Source organism: Coregonus lavaretus, assembly GCF_964263955.1.
Source record: "Coregonus lavaretus genome assembly, contig: HAP1_SCAFFOLD_421, whole genome shotgun sequence".
Taxonomy (NCBI): domain Eukaryota; kingdom Metazoa; phylum Chordata; class Actinopteri; order Salmoniformes; family Salmonidae; genus Coregonus; species Coregonus lavaretus.
Genome location: NW_028158552.1, coordinates 273,426 through 293,829, shown reverse-complemented (window position 1 = coordinate 293,829; position 20,404 = coordinate 273,426). Strand labels below are relative to the sequence as shown.

Sequence of the window (20,404 nt, the reverse complement as noted above, 5' to 3'; positions counted from 1 at the left end):
TATGCTTCCAAAACTATACCGCAAGCGATACGTGTTAATGTTCAGACCGGGCGTCGCGGCTCTTAACAAAACCCCCCCCCCCCCTCTACAGAAGACGCCTTCGTCCAATGACCTTTATGTGTAATGTAATGGAACTGAGACAAATCAAGAGCTAGCTGAGGGCCTCTTCTCACATAGGGGCCAACATAAGCAACAGATTGTAACACCAGATAATGTAATTTAAACAAAAAATGTGTTTTTCATTATACTGGGAGTTACAGGTTAGGTACTGTTTGGTGTAGCACCTTAGCGATACTGTCTTAATCCTCAATTTGTGGAAACAGGAGTCTCATAAATCTCATTGTCCAGTTGCAGGGGGTCCGTTTTAATTTAGAAAATGCTCCATTATTAAAATAAATCATTTTTTATCCTCCATGAGGTAATCCATCAATCCGCCGCCATCTTGCCTACTTCAAGTCTTCTCTCATTGATCGAGACAGGTGTCTGTCATCATGACATGCGGAACTTTGGGGTGGACCCACCTGTCTCAAATCAATGAGAGAAGACTTGAAATAGACAAGATGGCGGCGGACACATTGTTGGATTACTTCATGGAGCAAAACAAGTATTTTGAATAACGGAGCATTTTCTAAATTCAAACAGACCCCCCCCACCGCAACTGTGTGTGTGTTTGTGTAATTTGATCAACGTCCTTTCACCTTTAGTTCAGGGAGAGAGAGAGAGAGAGAGAGAGAGAGAGAGAGAGAGAGAGAGAGAGAGAGAGAGAGAGAGAGAGAGAGAGAGAGAGAGAGAGAGAGAGAGAGAGAGAGAGAGAGAGAGAGAGAGAGAGAGAGAGAGAGAGAGAGAGAGAGAGAGAGAGAGAGAGAGAGAGAGAGAGAGAGAGAGAGAGAGAGAGAGAGAGAGAGAGAGAGAGAGAGAGAGAGAGAGAGATAGAGATAGAGATAGAGATAGAGATAGAGATAGAGATAGAGATAGAGAGAGAGAGAGAGAGACTGGTTCAGGGGGTTCAGCTCAGACAGAAAACCCTGGCAGTAACCATACAGTTGCTGTGACAGAAAAGTAGCCTGCCTCAAGTCAGGTTACAAATTACACATTGGGGGCCACTCCAATAATAACTCCTTCCTCCTGAAGTGTTCACTCGTTGACAACTTCCCACAGATCTAAAAGCGTTGGATTGGTGGAGGTATGGGCTAGCCAGAGGGAGTTTCCACCATATTTCTTATACCAGTCATTTCTCTTCAAATCAGTGAAGGGAAGTGAACAAGGTGCACACTTTTTTTGGGAGGAAGGTGAGATAATTGGGACACACAGCCCATTGACTCTTGGAGATACCCAACACATTTGACACCTACGAGTGATCCGTGCCCACATGGATATAATGATTATACACGGACGATGACATCACACATAAGTGTTTCCGTTTCCTGTATGGAAACACAGAACGTGGTATTGGCTCCAGTCGGGGTTTGGATATGAATTACACACTCCGGGGGATATAAAGTGATTCTTGGGGGTCGCCCAAATGAATGTCACCCAAATGAATGAATGAATGAATGAAAAAAGAATGTTTACACACAAGACGACGTAGGTATATGTTGTTTACTAGTATGTTTGTTACATAGGCTAAAATCAAACAAACGGATACATTACTGTAAAAGTTCACACACAGACTATGCTTTTCAGTTTTCAGGAAAGCAGAGACATGGCCTGGATATGGCAATAACAATAATACAGTATATCCCTTGACACCATGAACGTGTGATTGTTTCATTAAAATAGTTTTGCTAACATTTAGGACTACCCATCCCTTTGCATTACGAAATAAAAATAAAATATCAAAATAAAAATGACTAATTCAGACAAAGGTAAAAAAAAAAAAATAGATAGAAAAAGGGTGATGAGTGTCCTGTCAGGCAACAAACTTCATAAAGTGCAGACCTTAAATTTGTTTATTTCATTACACTGGCCATGATTGAAATATTATCTCATAAAAAATCGTGGTTGGAAGGAATAAGGCAGGCTAATGATGACCAATTATTTAAGATTAATAATAATAATAATAGTAATAATAATGTTAACCAACAACAACAATTTTCCAAAGTGCTAAAACAAGAAACTAAAAAAATTAAAAATAATCTTAAAATTGTCACAAGGTCTTATGACATATTCGTTATTGCCCGTTATAGTCCTCGGTTCCTCTAAATACATTTTGTTTAAATGAAAAATGAAAGCAGGCAAATTATCATCAAACTGAGAAAATACTTTTTGTATCTATTATACACTCCAAGCACAGAATAGTAACAAGAGGCAAATACAGAATTAAAAAAAACAAATATATTTGACCGCAGTATAAATTCTAGTACTTCAAGGCACAAGACTATGTTAAATAGACAGTTAACTTCTCCAACAGTGGATTTTTGAATTTGTATCAAAGTTGACTATTATATTTATTTTGACCTGAATTGGTATTGAATAAATAACTCTGGATAGGTTAGCTTAATCCTATACATCAATGTGGAGAAATTAAAAGCGAATTGAATAATGACGTAAAATGTAAATTCACTGTTGGCTTGATGTACTATTGCTTTTTAAAAAGCAGTGATTTGGCGAAAGAGCATTGTCAAAGCTACCTTGTCTGAAATAGTTCAATATAATATCTGAAGCAGGGACAATAACAAATACATATCTCTAGAAAAGTATACTGACAACTCTCCCTCACCGAAAGAAACACATTAATTTATTTCCATAAATAAAAAAAATGAATAGTTCTTTAGTTCTTCTTAACCACATGCTAACACATCAAACACCTCTAGAAGTGTCCATGAAATTACATTCTACATCACTGAATATTTCTTTAAATCAAATCCAATAGAAAAATTACGGACTTATTACTTAAGACACAGGCAAACATCACAATCATCTACAGGTTACATACTGAATGAGGGTTGAGTCCAAACAGACACAATCTGATTGAAGTGTAATAACCACCTGGTATTAATGTGTTATTCACGTTATAACCTGTTATATTAACCTGTTATTAACCTTAACCTCTCACTTAAGGAATGCAAGATCCTCGTTGTGACATTGTAACCTGGTCCCAGATCCGTTTGTGCTGTCTTGCCCATTCCTAGGGTCATTACGTTGGCAAGACAGCACAAACAGATCTGGGACCAGGCTAGTGAATTGCCCACCCACTTATTTCCTTAGACCATAGTTTGAATTTTACTGGAATATTAATATCATTGTTTTAATCAAAGGCCACATCTGTTACATAATACAGTGTATGTAATGTAAATCCGCAAAGCAAGGCACTGGCCCTTCGATTGCAGCTCAGTTAGCCAGACTGGCGGTGTTGTTCACTTGAACCTGATTCTACTGCAGGGCCAAACCGAGCCAAGTCATGCCTACCTGTACCGGGTTGCCCTGGTTCCAGAGCCAGCAGAGTCCGGGTCAGTACAGTCCTACGGTGTGAACCAGGTAATGGAGACATACAGTAGAGCTTCGATGCTGTCCTTCAAGTCCACACTGATCACAGTGACAGAATTTCAGGACATACAGTGCATTTGGAAAGTATTCAGACCCCTTGACCTTTCCCACATTTTTGTTACGTTACAGCCTTATTCTAAAATTGATTAAATATTTACACACAATACCCCATAATGACAAAGTGAAAACAGGTTTTTATCAACAGAAATACCTTATTTACATAAGTATTCAGACCCTTTGCTATGAGACTCGAAATTGAGCTCAGGTGCATCTTGATTCCATTGATCATCCTTGAGATGTTTCTACAACTTGATTGGAGTCCACCTGTGGTAAATTCAATTGATTGGACATGATTTGGAAAGGCACACACCTGTCTATATAAGGTCCCACACTTGACAGTGCATGTCAAGGCAAAAACCAAGCTATGACGTCGAAGGAATTGTCCGTAGAGCTCCGAGACAGGATTGTGTCGAGGCACAGATCTGCGGAAGGGTAACAAAAAATTTCTGCAGCATTGAAGTTCCCCAAGAACACAGTGGCCTCCATCATTCTTAAATGGAAGACGTTTGGAACCCCCAAGACTCTTCCTAGAGCTGGCCGCCCGGCCAAACTGAGCAATCGGGGGAGAAGGGCCTTGGTCAGGGAGGTGACCAAGAACCCGATGGTCACTCTGACAGAGCTCCAGAGTTCCTCTGTGGAGATGGGAGAACCTTCCAGAAGGACAACCATCTCTACAGCACTCCACCAATCAGGCCTTTATGGTAGAGTGGCCAGACGGAAGCCACTCCTCAGTAAAAGGCACATTACAGCCCGCTTGGAGTTTGCCAAAAGGCACCTAAAGGATTCTCAGACCATGAGAAAAAAGATTCTCTGGTCTGATCAAACCAAGATTGAACTCTTTGGCCTGAATGCCAAGCGTCACGTCTGGAGGAAATCTGGTCTACAGAGAAGAATGGGAGAAACTCCCCAAATACAGGTGTGCCAACCTTGTAGCGTCACACCCAAGAAATAATCACTACCAAAGATGCTTCAACAAAGTACTGAGTAAAGGGTCTGAATACATTTACAATGGTCATATTTCAAAAAAAAAATTACATTGCAGAAATTTCTAGAAGACTGTTTTTGCATTGTCATTATGGGGTATTGTGTGTAGATTGATGAGGAAAAAAAACAATTTAATCAATTTTAGAATAAGGCTGTAACGTAACAAAATGTGGTAAAAGTCAAGGGGTCCGAATACTTCCCGAAAGCAAGTAACCAATTAGTTTTTCATCCTCCTTTTGATATTTACTATTTCCAATTTCTGCTTCATTAAATGGCAAATGAAAAGTGCCGATTTTGCCTTCAAACTGGTGTAACGGACTGATCCACCTCCTCCTCTAGCCTCCAACTCCAGGTTTCTGGACCAGGAGAGACATATTACTGAAGACTGAGTCAGACCCTGGGACTGTTGAACCCCTTTCACACGACTGAGCCGAGCTGAGCCAAGCCGCACCGCACCGCACTGCACTGCCCTAGTTACGCATCCACCATAGTTGCTGGAACTGTGCTGGAAATAACAATATCCGAGACAGCTCAGTACAGCTCAGCTTGGCTCAGTAGGGTGGAGAGGGCATTTGTGTAGAGTGAGAGCTTCCTGTGATGATCTGCAGAGAGGGAGAGAGAGAGAGAAAAAGAGAGAGGGGGAAGAGAGAGGTGGGGGAGAAAGAGAGAAAGGGGGTGGGGGGGGGGGGGGAGAAAGAGAGAAGGGGGGGGGGGGGGGGGGGAGCCAGTGGTGCTTGGAGTCACTGGGGGTTCACTCAGTCAACTTGTACCAAAACTTCCAAGATACTCACAACTGCAACGATGCAGACGGTGTGATCATGTCAGGTTTTTAGATACACTAGACTTTAACAGTTCTTTCTCCCCGCACTGTTGTGAATTTGAAGATATTACACAGCCCTTTGTGAGCTAGATAGCTTGTATTGTCCATTTTGCCCCTCCCTAGTCACTAAGGCAAGGGAAGAGGGTAAGCAAGAGGAGGAGAGATATGAGCCACATCCAAACCACTTTGCATTTTATTGAGGAGGACAAAGCCTCCTCTGGCAGATATAGGACATATTGTCAATACAAGGTGGAGACAGGGGTCTGAATCTCTGGTAGATATAGGACATTCTCAATGCAAGGTGGAGACAGGGGTTTCAACTTTCACAGTTCTTATATCCGATCTACAGAAGGCGAAAATTCTAGTGCAGATAGAAAAAAATGTGTCTTCTGGTGTTGTGCCAAAACGGAGTACTACTGTTTACTGTAACAGATCTGCACAACATCCTCATACTGTCATCAACATGTCCATTACAGATAATTCCAAGGTTTAACATATTGGCGCATTAAAGTAATAATAATCTATACTATCATAGTATGTTACACTGTAAGAAGTCACTAACAAATAGATCTCCGGAGTTCTGACATGCAAGAATACGTTTTTTCAGATTCAAGACTGAGTACAGATTAGAAACAATGTTTTTCTAGTCAGGGTCATTACAGTACATTTATGGAATTGCTTCTGCGTGAGTGAGTGAGTGAGTGAGTGAGTGAGTGAGTGAGTGTAGGGTAAAATTCATTCAAACATTTGTTATTGAGCCAGAAGAAAAATGCATGTTTTAACTAATGTAATTAGCGAGACATTGTTAAAATGGGGTGAAAAAAAAACAGATTAAATTTTTGCTTGTTATCAACACAACACATTGTAGACTATTGTCTGCGCAGGGATGCCGATTTCTGCTCACTGCAGATTTGATTGAATTCCAACCATACGTTTTTAAATCTGACCGACTACGATGCAACTGTTCACATGATTTCTCATCTAAAAACACCGGCAACACATGAGGTGACCATGGAGCAAGTTCTAGCTTCCAAAAACCGCCTAAAACCTCTAGCATGCGTTACATTTAGTTTTTTGTTCGTTTTTTTTGTGCCACATCTTTTGACTTCCTACCTGTGAGTTTAAACTAAAGGAAACCAACTAGTCTAACGCAGCAAGTTTCACAAGCCGTGAGTAAAGAGTCTAGTCCAGTTGCACGCAGAAAGGAGTCCTGTGTTGACATCCATAGGCCCTACGTCAAAACTGGAGACGGAAATATTCCCGGTCAAAATAATAAAATCTTCTATTTTTAAATAAACGTTTAGAGCATTTGAATACATTAAAAAGGTAGACTCGGCTAAATGATGTTGCCGCGAGCAGTACCGGAGATATTGAGATGAGCGAGATGCAACACTTCGCTCTCACACAGTATCTGCACGTTCGATTCACGCCGTGTACAGCGTGGTAGCCACGGGACCAAAAACAGTGGAGAAGTTGAGCCTCGCGCTTCAACGCTCTTAGTTGTTGCGGAAATTGACCCACTGTGCTGTTTACGTTTAATTATTGACAGATTTTTTTATTTTTTTTACACACAACAGAGAACAAAATAACTTACTCCAGTGGGTTTGGTTATTTATAATGTCTTTGGGATGTAATTTCAGTATTAAAAAAACGTATGATACTTTAGGTATTGACAAAATACAGGTGACGAATCTATGGAGCATTCGCTATCATAATTCCTGGGTCCAGTTGTGCTTTTAACTTCCTTTCTGACTGTGGGGAAACAGTTCAATTTAGGAGAAACTGGGTCAAATTTCCATTTACTATCTAATTTGCATTACTAGTAAAAAAAATAAAATACAGTTTTAAATGATTGGTATCCTATTATTTGCTTCTGTGTGGGACTACAGTCAGCATCCGTTATATACGTAAACGGCGAGAGGAAAGGCATCAGTAGAATTCTAATGCGTTTAAATGAAATTACACCTGTTTTCAGTAGCCAAACATTCATCAACCACACGTCATTGGTGTATCCAAGGGGGGGGGGGGGTTCATCACCTCAACCATCAGATAGGAAGTTATCTGTCAGCATCAAGAGTGTTTCGTTTCAAATGGAACCCTATTCCCTACGTAGTGCACTACTTTTGACAGGGGCTCATAAGGTCTCTGGTCGAAGTAGTGCACTACATAGGGAATAGGGTACCATTTGGGACACACGGGCCGACATTATATAGGTTGGAGGGAAACACGTGTCACCTAAATGAATAGGCCTGGTCTGTAGAGCTGGAAACAGAGGCTTGCATCCAAAATGCCACCCCTATTCCCTATATAGTGCACTATGTTTGACCAGGGGCCCTATAAAGAAGTGCATTAAATGGGGAAATGTTGCCATTTGGGACTAACCCTGAGCGTACTGCGGTAAAAAAAAGAATACGCTACAACAGAAGCAGTGGCAGCTTGCATGGCATATGTGTATTGTGATGCGTTTTATCCACACAGTACAGTACTGCACAACAACACTGGCGAGCCCACTTCTAAGGGCCCGACAGGACATGAGGCCTGGCTTTAGGCAAATCCAAACCCCTTTTTCCAGTCCAATTTTCATAACGGTATCTTAAACCATGGATTCCATAGTTTCCGGCTGATGATGTAACAGGAAGTGTAGGTCCTCCGCGTCCTGTAAGCTTTGAGCAAAGGATCATGGGTCGCAGTGGATGACTAACAGGTTTAAAGCAGAAACAAAAAGAGCAAAACAATGACCAAATAATAAATAAAAGAAAATGTATCAGGAAGCAATCTGTTGTGGGTTGTCCTTTAAGCTGCACTATTTGTTTGTCAATAAACAGATAAACAGCCCAACCCACAGAAAGAACATCAACCAACAGCTGCCTTGTGTTTTCTTATAAAACCCACTGCTCCACTACACGGTTCCTCTCTCCTAACAGACATGGGTCCTGCAACGCAGTCAACTAACCCTTTCAGTGGCCGGCGTCCGAGACTCCACTGTCTCCTCTCGGCTAGGTCTGGGTACGGCTGAGACTGTCTCCTCCCGGCTGGGTCTGGGTACGGCTGAGACTGTCTCCTCCCGGCTGGGTCTGGGTACGGCTGAGACTGTCTCCTCTCGGCTGGGTCTGGGTACGGCTGAGACTGTCTCCTCTCGGCTGGGTCTGGGTACGGCTGAGACTGTCTCCTCCCGGCTAGGTCTGGGTACGGCTGAGACTGTCTCCTCTCGGCTGGGTCTGGGGACGGCTGAGAATGTCTCCTCCCGGCTAGGTCTGGGTACGGCTGAGACTGTCTCCTCCCGGCTGGGCCTGGGGACGGCTGAGACTGTCTCCTCCCGGCTGGGCCTGGGGACGACTGAGACTGTCTCCTCCCGGCTGGGTCTGGGTACAGCTGAGACTGTCTCCTCCCGGCTGGGCCTGGGTACAGCTGAGACTGTCTCCTCCCGGCTGGGTCTGGGTACAGCTGAGACTGTCTCCTCCCGGCTGGGCCTGGGTACAGCTGAGACTGTCTCCTCCCGGCTGGGCCTGGGTACAGCTGAGACTGTCTCCTCCCGGCTGGGTCTGGGTACAGCTGAGACTGTCTCCTCCCGGCTAGGTCTGGGTACAGCTGAGACTGTCTCCTCCCGGCTGGGCCTGGGTACAGCTGAGACTGTCTCCTCCCGGCTGGGCCTGGGTACGACTGAGACTGTCTCCTCCCGGCTGGGTCTGGGTACGACTGAGCAGAGCACAATGTCTCTCAAATCCCTCCCTTCCACAGTCCCCGCTGCCTCGTCCACTTGATGCTTGTTGGCCCTGGTGTCACCAGTTCCCACCACTGCAGTGGCCGGAGGCTTTGGACACCTGTCCTGTCTGACCTGCCTGACCTCCTCTCTCTCTCCTCTGGCTGTGGTGGTGCTGGTCCGGCAGGGCCCCCTGGAGGTGCTCAGGTCCTGGGGCTCATTCTGCCGGAGGGCCCCTGGCCCCACCGAGGCCCTGGCTGTATGGGAGACCAGGCCCATAGTCAGGCCGGGGAAGTGGTGGTGAGGGGGCCGCTGGGAGGGAGGAGGAGGAGGATCCTCCCCTACAGAGGAGTGTGTGTGGTGGTGGTGGTGGTGGAGGCGGTGGTGAGGCGTACGCTCTTTTCTCTTGTGGCTGTGGCTCTTTGGGGTAGTGATGCTACTGCTGCTGCCACCTCTGCTGGCCCCGCTGTTAGACCCAACACTGGCCCCACCACTGTCCTCTCCAGTCACCCCGGCAGTAAGGGGACTATACTTGTGCTTCCTCCCTGGACTCTTTGGCAGCTTCTGTCCCTGATCCTTCTGTCCCTGGTCTGTCCTCTCTGCTGCTGCCACCACCACAGCACTCCCTGTCCCTGTCCCTGTCCCCGTCCCACCACCACCTGTCCCCAGCTCTGGCGTGGCTATAGCTGGAATGTCTTTCGACTCCTCAACAGTTTCTCTGGTCTTGCGTTTCTTGATGGGCAGAGCGGTCTGCTGCACCGGCTTAGTGGAAGACTCCTTCTGAGCTTTCTTCTTGGCTTCTGCGGCGAGGATAGCGGCCACTGCGTAGGGGGAAGTACTGGAACCCGCCGCCCCAACTGCCGCTGACACAAACCCTGGCTTACGCCCCCGCTTTTTCGGAGCAGTCTGCGGTGGTGTCTCCGCCTTCCTTTTCCGTCCTGGGCGCATCTTGGCGACTACGACCGGTGCTGACGGCTGCCCCGCCGCTTCGGATGCCTTGGATGCTCCGAAAGGCATCTTGACCAAGAGCCTCCCAGGACTCTCCTCCACCACACGCTTCATTGCCACGCCCTCCAAGACCTTCCCACTCCCCTTCGGCCGACCCCGGCCCCTCCCTGACGGCTTCACCACATTGGGTTTCTTTGGGGGTCTCTTCTCGCGGCGGGAGGGACTGCCACGCCCCGTCACGGTGAAGTCGAAGTCGTTGGGGTCGGTGGCGGTGTCCCCAACCTTCTGGAAGAAGGTGATCAGCTCCACCTTGGAACGGAAGGCTTTCCCCTCGGGGCTGAAATACAGATCACACCGAATGTCCTAACTGTAAACGGGTTTGTAAACATCCTAACTGTAAACGGATTGGTAAATGTCCTAACTGTAAACAGATCTGTAAATGTCCTAACTGTAAACAGATCTGTAAATGTCCTAACTGTAAACGGATCTGTAAATGTCGTAACTGTAAACAGATCTGTAAATGTCCTAACTGTAAACTGATCTGTAAATATCGTAACTGTAAACAGATCTGTAAATGTCCTGACGGTAAACGAATCCGTAAATGTCCTTTCTTTAAATGTCCTAACTGTAAACATGTCTGTAAACTCTTCCCCCACACCCCCCAAAAAAAGTTGAATGCACCAATTTGTAAGTCGCTCTGGATGATGAGAGAGAGCGTCTGCTAAATGATGTAAATGTAAATGTCATTTCTGTAAACAGATCTGTAAACATCCTAACTGTAAACAGATCTGTAAAAGTCCTAACTGTAATAATAATAATAATAATATGCCATTTAGCAGACGCTTTTATCCAAAGCGACTTACAGTCATGCGTGCATACATTTTTTTTGTGTATGGGTGGTCCCGGGGATCGAACCCACTACCTTGGAGTTACAGGCGCCGTGCTCTACCAGCTGAGCTACAGAGGACCACCTGTAAAGGGGTCTGTAAAGGGGTCTGTAAACATACTTTCTTTAAACTCATCTGTAAACGGATCACCAAAAGTCCTTTCTGTAAACGGATCTATAAACTTCCTTTCTGTAAACAGATCTGTAAACGTCCTTTCTGTAAAAGTAAGTGTGGTGAAATACCAGGTGGGCAGGTACGAGCACCAATAGAAACGTATCAAATATCTCCAGATTCAGATAAATATATAAACAGTTCCTTCGGAAAGTATTCAGACCCCTTCACTTTTTCAAAATGTTGTTACGTTACAGCCTCATTCTAAAATTGATGAAAATTGTTTTTTTTCCCCCTCATCAAGCTACACACAATACCCCATAATGACAAAGCAATTATTTGCTAATTTATAAACAAATAAATTAAATACTGTAATATCACATTTACATAAGTATTAAGACCCTTTACTTAGTACTTTGTCAAAGCACCTTTGGCAGCGATTACAGCCTGGAGTCTTCTAGGGTATGACGTTACAAGCTTGGCACACCTGTATTTGGGGAGTTTCTCCCATTCTTCTCTGCAGATCCTCTCAAGCTCTGTCAGGTTGGATGGGGAGCGTTGCTGCACAGCTATTTTCAGTTCTCCCCAGAGATGTTAGATCGGGTTCAAGTCCGGGCTCTGGCTGGGCCACTCAAGGACATTCAGAGACTTGTCCCGAAGCCACTCCTGCGTTGTCTTGGCTGTGTGCTTAGGGTCGTTGTCCTGTTGGAAGGTGAACCTTCGCCCCAGTCTAAGGTCCTGAGCGCTCTGGAGCAGGTTTACATCAAGGATCTCTCTGTACTTTGCGCTGTTCATCTTTACCTCGATCCTGACTAGTCTCCCAGTCCCTGATGCTGAAAAACATCCCCACAGCATGATGCTGCCACTACCATGCTTCACCGTAGGGATGGTGCCAAGTTTCCTCCAGACGTGACGCTTGGCATTCAGGCCAGAGTTCAATCTTGGTTTCATCAGACCAGAGAATCTTGTTTCTCATGGTCTGAGAGTCTTTATATGCCTTTTGGCAAACTCCAAGCGGGCTGTCATGTGCCTTTTACTGAGGAGTGGCTTCCATCTGGTCACTCTACCATAAAGGCCTGATTGGTGGAGTGCTGCAGAGATGGTTGTCCTTTTGGAGGGCTCTCCAGAAGGTGGTGCGGTCTTCCGAACGCATTACCGGGGGCAAACTACCCGCCCTCCAAGACACCTACAGCACCCGATGTCACAGGAAGGCCAAAAATATCATAATGGACATCAACCACCCGACATGATCAGTCTATAATTCTAATGGTAGGTTTATTTGAATAGTGAGAGACAGAATAACAACAACAAAATCCAGAAAAACGCATGTAAATTTTTTTATAAATTGATTTGCATTTTAATGAGGGAAATAAGTATTTGACCCCTCTGCAAAACATGACTTAGTACTTGGTGGCAAAACCCTTGTTGGCAATCACAGAGGTCAGACGTTTCTTGTAGTTGGCCACCAGGTTTGCACACATCTCAGGAGGGATTTTGTCCCACTCCTCTTTGCAGATCTTCTCCAAGTCATTAAGGTTTCGAGGCTGACGTTTGGCAACTCGAACCTTCAGCTCCCTCCACAGATTTTCTATGGGATTAAGGTCTGGAGACTGGCTAGGCCACTCCAGGACCTTAATGTGCTTCTTCTTAAGCCACTCCTTTGTTGCCTTGACCGTGTGTTTTGGGTCAGTGTCATGCTGGAATACCCATCCACGACCCATTTTCAATGCCCTGGCTGAGGGAAGGAGGTTCTCACCCAAGATTTGACGGTACATGGCCCTGTCCATCATCCCTTTGATGCAGTGAAGTTGTCCTGTCCCCTTAGCAGAAAAACACCCCCAATGAATAATATTTCCACCTGCATGTTTGACGGTGGGGATGTTGTTCTTGGGGTCATAGGCAGCATTCCTCCTCCTGCCAAAGAGCTCGATTTTGGTCTCATCTGACCACAACACTTTCACCCAGTTCTCCTCTGAATCATTCAGATGTTCATTGGCAAACTTCAGACGGGCCTGTATATGTGCTTTCTTGAGCAGGGGGACCTTGCGGGCGCTGCAGGATTTCAGTCCTTCACGGCGTAGTGTGTTACCAATTGTTTTCTTGGTGACTATGGTCCCAGCTGCCTTGAGATCATTGACAAGATCCTCCCGTGTAGTTCTGGGCTGATTCCTCACCATTATCATTGCAACTCCACGAGGTGAGATCTTGCATGGAGCCCCAGGCTGAGGGAGATTTACAGTTATTTTGTGTTTCTTCCATTTGCGAATAATCGCACCAACTGTTGTCACCTTCTCACCAAGCTGCTTGGCGATGGTCTTGTAGCCCATTCCAGCCTTGTGTAGGTCTACAATCTTGTCCCTGACATCCTTGGAGAGCTCTTTGGTCTTGGCCATGGTGGAGAGTTTGGAATCTGATTGATTGATTGCTTCTGTGGACAGGTGTCTTTTATACAGGTAACAAGATGAGATTAGGAGCACTCCCTTTAAGAGTGTGTTCCTAATCTTAGCTCGTTACCTTTATAAAAGACACCTGGGAGCCAGAAATCTTTCTGATTGAGAGGGGGTCAAATACTTATTTCCCTAATTAAAATGCAAATCAATTTATAACATTTTTGACATGCGTTTTCTGGATTTTTTTGTTGTTATTCTGTCTCTCACTGTTCAAATAAACCTACCATTAAAATTATAGACTGATAATTTCTTTGTCAGTGGGCAAATGTACAAAATCAGCAGGGGATCAAATACTTTTTTCCCTCACTGTATATACTGTATTCTATTCTATAATATTCTACTGTATCTTAGTCCATACCTCTCTGTCATTGCTTGTCCATATATGTATATATTCTTAAATTCCATTCCTTACTAGATTTGTGTGTATTGGGTATATGTTGTGAAATTGTTAGATCTTACTTGTTAGATATTACTGCACTGTCGGAGCTAGAAGCACAAGCATTTCGCTACACCCGCAATAACATCTGCTAAACACGTATGTGACAAATAAAATTTGCATTTGATTTGATTTTGATTCTGGAAGGTTCTCCCATCTCCACAGAGGAACTCTGGAGCTCTGTCAGAGTGACCATTGGGTTCTTGGTCACCTCCCTGACCAAGGCCCTTCTCCCCTGATTGCTCAGTTTGGCCGGGCGGCCAGCTCTAGGAAGAGTCTCGGTGGTTCCAAACTTCTTCCATTTAAGAATGATGGAGGCCACTGTGTTCTTGGGGATCTTCAATGCTTCAGAAATGTTTTGGTACCCTTCCCCAGATCTGTGCCGCGATTCAATCCTGTCTCGGAGCTCTACGAACAATTCCTTCGACCTCATGGCTTGGTTTTTGCTTTGACATGCACTGTCAACTGTGGGACTTTATATAGACAGGTGTGTGCCTTTCCATAATCATGTCTAATCAATTGAATTTACCACAGGTGGACTCCAATCAAGTTGTACAAACATATCAAGGATGATCAGTGAAAACAGGATGCACCTGAGCTCAATTTAGAGTCTCATAGCAAAGGGTCTGAATTCTTATGTAAATAAGGTATTTCTGTTTTTTATTTGTAATATATTTGCTAAACTTTCTAAAAACCAGTTTTCCCTTTGTCATTATGGGGTATTGTGTGTAGATTACTAAGGATTTTTATTTTATTTTGTCCATTTTATAATGAGGCATAACGAAACAAAATGTGGGAAAAGTCAAGGGGTCTGAATACTTTCTGAAGGCTCTGTATATAAAAATAAAAAAACATGATTCAGATTTTTTTTTTTTTTACATTGTATCCATCTTTGAAGTATTTCCATCAACGTCAAACCAGTCCTGTGAATCACTTTCTATGCGGTTCAGTCACATAACAATATCAATGAGGGACGAATCAGACACGAGTTCGTTAGCTACTTCCAGCGAAGGATTTCATATCACACCTAGAGGAGATCAGGCTGTATCATATCTCTGTGTCATATTTAATACGATCATATCACGACATCATTTCAGATATGCTTTTGAGAGAAAATACTTGATATGGCTCTCTCTCATAGCCTACTCACTTCATCAAGTAGACGTCAAACTTTCCGGCGGAACGCCCAGACTTGCGTTGTTTGAGTTTACGTGTCCAGCCCTGGGGCAGAGAGGGGTCGTCGTAGAGCGGACCGCGGTCTCTGATGATGGACCTCCTCTGTTTGGGCGAAGCAGGGGACTCGGAGAAACCCGAGGCGTCACCGGCTGCAACGACCGCGGGCTCAGAGGGCCCCGCCTCAGCCTCGGCCAGCTGGGGCTGGTCCTGGTCCACACAGGGCTGCTGGGCTGGAGGACGAGGAGGGGAGGACATGGTGGTGGTGGATGAAGACTTCAGCCTCTCCTTCTCCACATCCCTCCGCTCCCGCCTCACCTTCTTGGGCTTGCTGTGTGTCTCAGGGTCCTTGTCGTTGGAGCTCTGATTCTGGTTGGCGTCCTCACTCTTCTCCTCACCGCTGTGGAAGACAACGTTAGTCATGAGGGGGCGAGAGGCAGAGCAGAGGCACAGTCTCAGCTCATCAGACCAGAGAATATGGAGAATGGCTATCCTTAGCTGGGGTTGCAAAAAAAAAAATCCTGTAACTTTCAATAAATTCCCTGGTTTTCCCAAAATACCAGTTGGAGGATTCCCGGAATCAGGAGGGAACAAGCAGGAAATCCGGGATCCTCCAACCAAGACTTTTGGAAAACCAGGGAATTTATTGAAAGTTCCAGGAACTTTGCAACTCTATCTTCGGCCGATAAGGGTACAACATGTTTTAAACAAAATGTCAAAGTCACAGACAAGTTACAAACCTCAGTTTGCTCCCAACCTACATTAATTCACAAAGGTCATAAAAACACATTTTGGGGAAAAAATATTTTGTTGTGCTGTTTCTTCACATAGTGAAAACTATATGGCATTACTGGAAGTTTGGCAAAAGCATTTAAGGACAAAACCTTCAGTCCGCTTGGACTGGACTGAACCATTTTCTACTCACTGTGGAAATAAGCACCATCCCTATAGCAGACATTTCGAATGACGCAGCCAGCCAGAGAAGCCACTAGGCAAGAGATGTGAATGGTTGAAATATTTTTGAACTGCACATGGGTCCACATACACACAAGCATCTCAAAGCTTATCATTATCATGATCTACACAACGGTACCATTAGATGTAGCCTACAGCAGCAACTACGTCACGACATGCTATTCACTTCATCCTAACGGACTAATTGTAATGCACACACATAATATTTACGATCTATTTTTGGATAAATTGTCCTATGTAGGATATCTCCACACCAGATGCCAGTGTAGGAGAAATACAGGGCATTATTTTTACGGTACATCAATGTACTTTTGTACCACTGCCACATCATACTCAGTCCTTCATGCAATTAAAGCAATTATTTGATCGCTTCATAACATTATTAGTTATTCTAGAAAATGGGCCAACTCATGTCAGCTAGCTCTAGCATTTAGCTAGATGATAACAGTCGTCATAACCAGCAACCCATTAGCTCTGCAAAGAAAATAAATAAAAGCTCCATCATAACAACGCATAACGATATGAGGTTACTCCGTCGCAAAATGACCAAATGGCCACATATATAACCAGCTGGCCACATATATAACCAGCTGGCCACATATATAACCAGCTGACGCTACATCCTATCCAGCTATTTAGCCAACAAGCCAAATTGGTTATGAGGGTGGAGGATGTGGACAAATAGAGCGCAAACACAACTGGATATCTTTTTTTGAGAGTAAATGTATTTACAAATCTACAGGCTCTGTTTTCAGAGGTCAGAAAATGACACACACACACACACACACATACACACACACACACACACGACAGCTAATTTCCTTGCTCATCCATGATCCGCTAAAGTAGGGGAAATACTTCTTTATGTATAATTTGGTGACGTATTCAGAACGCCTCTTTCAGTAAGCTTGCCTGCTGACCAGTTCATAACAGAAATACAACGCATTACTTTAGCTAAATACAGCGATACATTTTAAACGACTTGAACATTCATCTAACTCGACATTGAAATGGTGAATACATGTAATTCACACTTACAGTCTCTCCTCTCCGCTCTCTACGGCGGCCATTTTTATTTAAATAAATAATTTTATAAAAATTCTCCAAACATCTCACGGGTACCTCTCACCCCCGCCCCCTGCCCCTGCCTCAATATCACTGCCGTCAGTGGCGTATTCACGCGAGATCCATGAAACAATTTCTTAAGACCCATTGCATGAGCCCCTTGGATCTCGCGAGAGCAGTTGTCTCACTCTGTAAATGGTTGTGAACTCTTGAGATGAGGCCACAAATCTCCATCTGCAGCAAATACACACGACACACACCATCAAAACACATCCAGGCTTGGAGTGTAGGCTATGCACTGGGGTAAAATTTAGAATTGTGTGGGTGTTGGAGGTTTAACTGTCCCCACTATTACTTTCCTTGACAATCTGTCTTCAATACAAAGGTGCACTTGTCTTTCCACTTAGGTCATAGTGATACATACATCTGGTACAATAGTCCTCAGCACTAACTCCAAAAAGTTTTGGGACACTCATGGTCCTCTGTAGCTCAATTGGTAGAGCATGGCGCTTGTAACGCCAGGGGTAGTGGGTTCGATCCCCGGGACCACCCATACGTAAAAATGTATGCGCACGTGACTGTAAGTCGCTTTGGATAAAAGCGTCTGCTAAATGGGATATTATTACTGTAAAGTCCATGGAGAATAAGAGCACCTCCTCCCAGCTGCCCACTGCACTGAGGCTAGGAAACACTATCACCACCGATAAATGTACAATAATCGAGAATTTCAACAAGCATTTTGCTACAGCTGGCCATGCTTTCCACCTGGCTACCACTACCCCGGCCACCAGCTCTGCACCCTCCGCTGCAACTTGCCCATGCCCCCCCCCGCTTCTCCTTCACACAAATTCAGACAGCTGATGTTCTGAAAGAGCTGCAAAATCTGGACCCCTAATAATCATCTGGGCTAGACAATCTGGACCCTTTCTTTCAAAAATTAGCAGCCGAAATTGTCGCAACCCCTATTACTAGCCTGTTCAACCTCTCTTTCGTAACGTCTGAGATCCCCAGAGATTGGAAAGCTGCCGCGGTCATCCCCCTCTTCAATGGGGGTGACACTCTAGATCCAAACTGTTACAGACCTATATCCATCCTGCCCTGCCGTTCGAAAGTTTTTGAAAGCCAAGTTAACAAACAGATCACCGACCATTTCGAATCCCACCGTAACTTCTCCGCTATGCAATCCGGTTTCCGAGCTGGTCATGGGTGCACCTCAGCCACGCTCAAGGTCCTAAACGATATTATAACCGTGATCGATAATAGATAGTACTGTGCAGCCGTCTTCATCGACCTGGCCAAGGCTTTCGACTCTGTCAACCACCACATTCTTATTGGCAGACTAAATAGCCTTGGTTTCTCAAATGACTGCCTCGCTTGGTTCACCAACTACTTCTCAGATAGAGTTCAATGTGTCAAATGGGAGGGCCTGTTGTCTGGACCTATGGCAGTCTCTATGGGGGTGCCACAGGGTTCAATTCTTGGGCCGACTCTTTTCTCTGTGTATATCAATGATGTCCCTCTTGCTGCTGGTGACTCTCAGATCCACCTCTATGCAGACGACACCATTTTGTATACATCTGGCCCTTCATTGGACACTGTGTTAACAAACCTCCAAACGAGCTTCAATGCCATACAACACTCCTTCCGTAGCCTCCAACTGCTCTTAAACACTAGTAAAACTAAATGCATGCTCTTCAAACGAACGCTGCTGGCACCCGCCCACCCGACTAGAATCACTACTCTCAGCGGGTCTGACCTAGAGTATGTGGACAACTACAAATACCTAGGTGTCTGGTTAGACTGTAAACTATCCTTCCAGACTCACATTAAGCATCTCCAATCCAAAGATAAATCTAGAATCGGCTTCCTATTTTGCAACAAAGCCTCCTTCACTCATGCTGCCAAACATGCCCTCGTAAAACTGACTATCCTACCGATCCTTGACTTCGGCGATGTCATTTACAAAATAGCCTCCAACACTCTACTCAGCAAATTGGATGTAGTCTATCACAGTGCCATCCGTTTTGTCTCCAAAGTCCCATATACTACCCACCACTGTGACCTGTACGCTCTTGTTGGCTGGTCCTCACTACATATTCGTCGCCAATCCCACTGGCTCCAGGCCATCTATAAATCACTGCTAGGCCCCGCCTTATCTTAGCTCATTGGTCACCATAGCAACACCCACCCATAGTATGCGCTCCAGCAGGTATATCTCACTGGTCATCCCCAAAGCCAACACCTCCTTTGGCCGCCATTCCTTCCAGTTCTCTGCTGCCAATGACTGGAACGAACTGTAAAAATCTCTGAAGCTGGAGACTCTTATCTCCCTCACTAACTTTAAGCATCAGTTGTCAAATCACCTTACCGATCACTGCACCTGTACACAGCCCATCTGAAATTAGCCCACCCAACTACCTCATCCCCATATTGTTATTTATTTTGCTCATTTGCACCCCAGTATCTCTATTTGCACATAATCTCTGTAGACCTTCTGTGGTCCTCTGTAGCTCAGCTGGTAGAGCACGGTGCTTGTAATGCCAGGATAGTGGGTTCGATCCCCGGGACCACCCATACACAAAAATGTATGCAGGCATGACTGTAAATCGCTTTGGATAAAAACGTCTGCTAAATTGCATATTATTATTATTTATCTCTTGCACATCTATCATTCCAGTGTTAATACTAAATTGTAATTATTTTGCACTATGGCCTATTTATTGCCTTACCTCCATAACTTGCTACATTTGCACACACTGTATATATATTTTCTATTGTGTTATTGACTGTATGTTTTGTTTACCCCATGTGTAACTCTGTGTTGTTGTTGTTTTTTATCGCACTGCTTTGTTTTATCTTGGCCAGGTCGCAGTTGTAAATGAGAACTTGTTCTCAACTGGTTTACCTGGTTAAATAAAGGTGAAATATATATATATTTTTTAAATAGTCCTCTGCTCTGCTCTGTTTGTAAGCCTGGACAGCTCTGCCCCATTCATAGACCCTAAATGCCTTTGGCGCCTATTGATTAAGGTACCTTCTTCCCAGGGAACTTTTATTAAGAGCCCCGGCACTCTGTCTGAACGTGAACACGCATCGCTTGCGGTACGGTTTTGGAAACATACAGAACGTATCTTCGATATCAGTAGGCCGTCATTGTGAATAAGAATTTGTTCTTAACTGACTTGCCAAGTTAAATAAAGTGTGCATAATGGAAGAAGGCCGCCAGAAACATGTTGTAACTGAAAAATACTGTCAGCTGCAACTGTGATGAAGCCGGTTAACACAGTGTACAGTAAGTGTATATTTTGC

The 20,404-nt window shown here is 44.6% G+C and overlaps 1 protein-coding gene across 1 annotated transcript; it reads right to left on the bottom strand.

The window, feature by feature from the left end:
• Window positions 1-5,269: 5,269 nt before the first annotated feature.
• On the bottom strand, window positions 5,270-17,142 carry LOC311123852 (uncharacterized protein). The gene is made up of 3 exons (XM_084198074.1): window positions 17,069-17,142; window positions 15,033-15,455; window positions 5,270-10,335 (listed from the first exon to the last, which is right to left on the bottom strand). The coding sequence occupies exons 1-3, from the start codon at window positions 17,098-17,100 to the stop codon at window positions 8,295-8,297; spliced, it is 2,496 nt and encodes an 831-aa protein (XP_084054200.1). The 5' UTR covers window positions 17,101-17,142; the 3' UTR covers window positions 5,270-8,294.
• Window positions 17,143-20,404: the final 3,262 nt, after the last annotated feature.

Coding starts and splice junctions, on each gene's coding strand:
- LOC311123852 (XM_084198074.1), bottom strand. CDS start 17,100: ATGGCCGCCGTAGAGAGCGGAGAGGAGAGACT. Junction 15,456..17,068: donor GAGAGCGGAGAGGAGAGACT/GTAAGTGTGAAT, acceptor TGTCTTCCACAG/CGGTGAGGAGAAGAGTGAGG. Junction 10,336..15,032: donor TTTGACGTCTACTTGATGAA/GTGAGTAGGCTA, acceptor TCTGTATTTCAG/CCCCGAGGGGAAAGCCTTCC.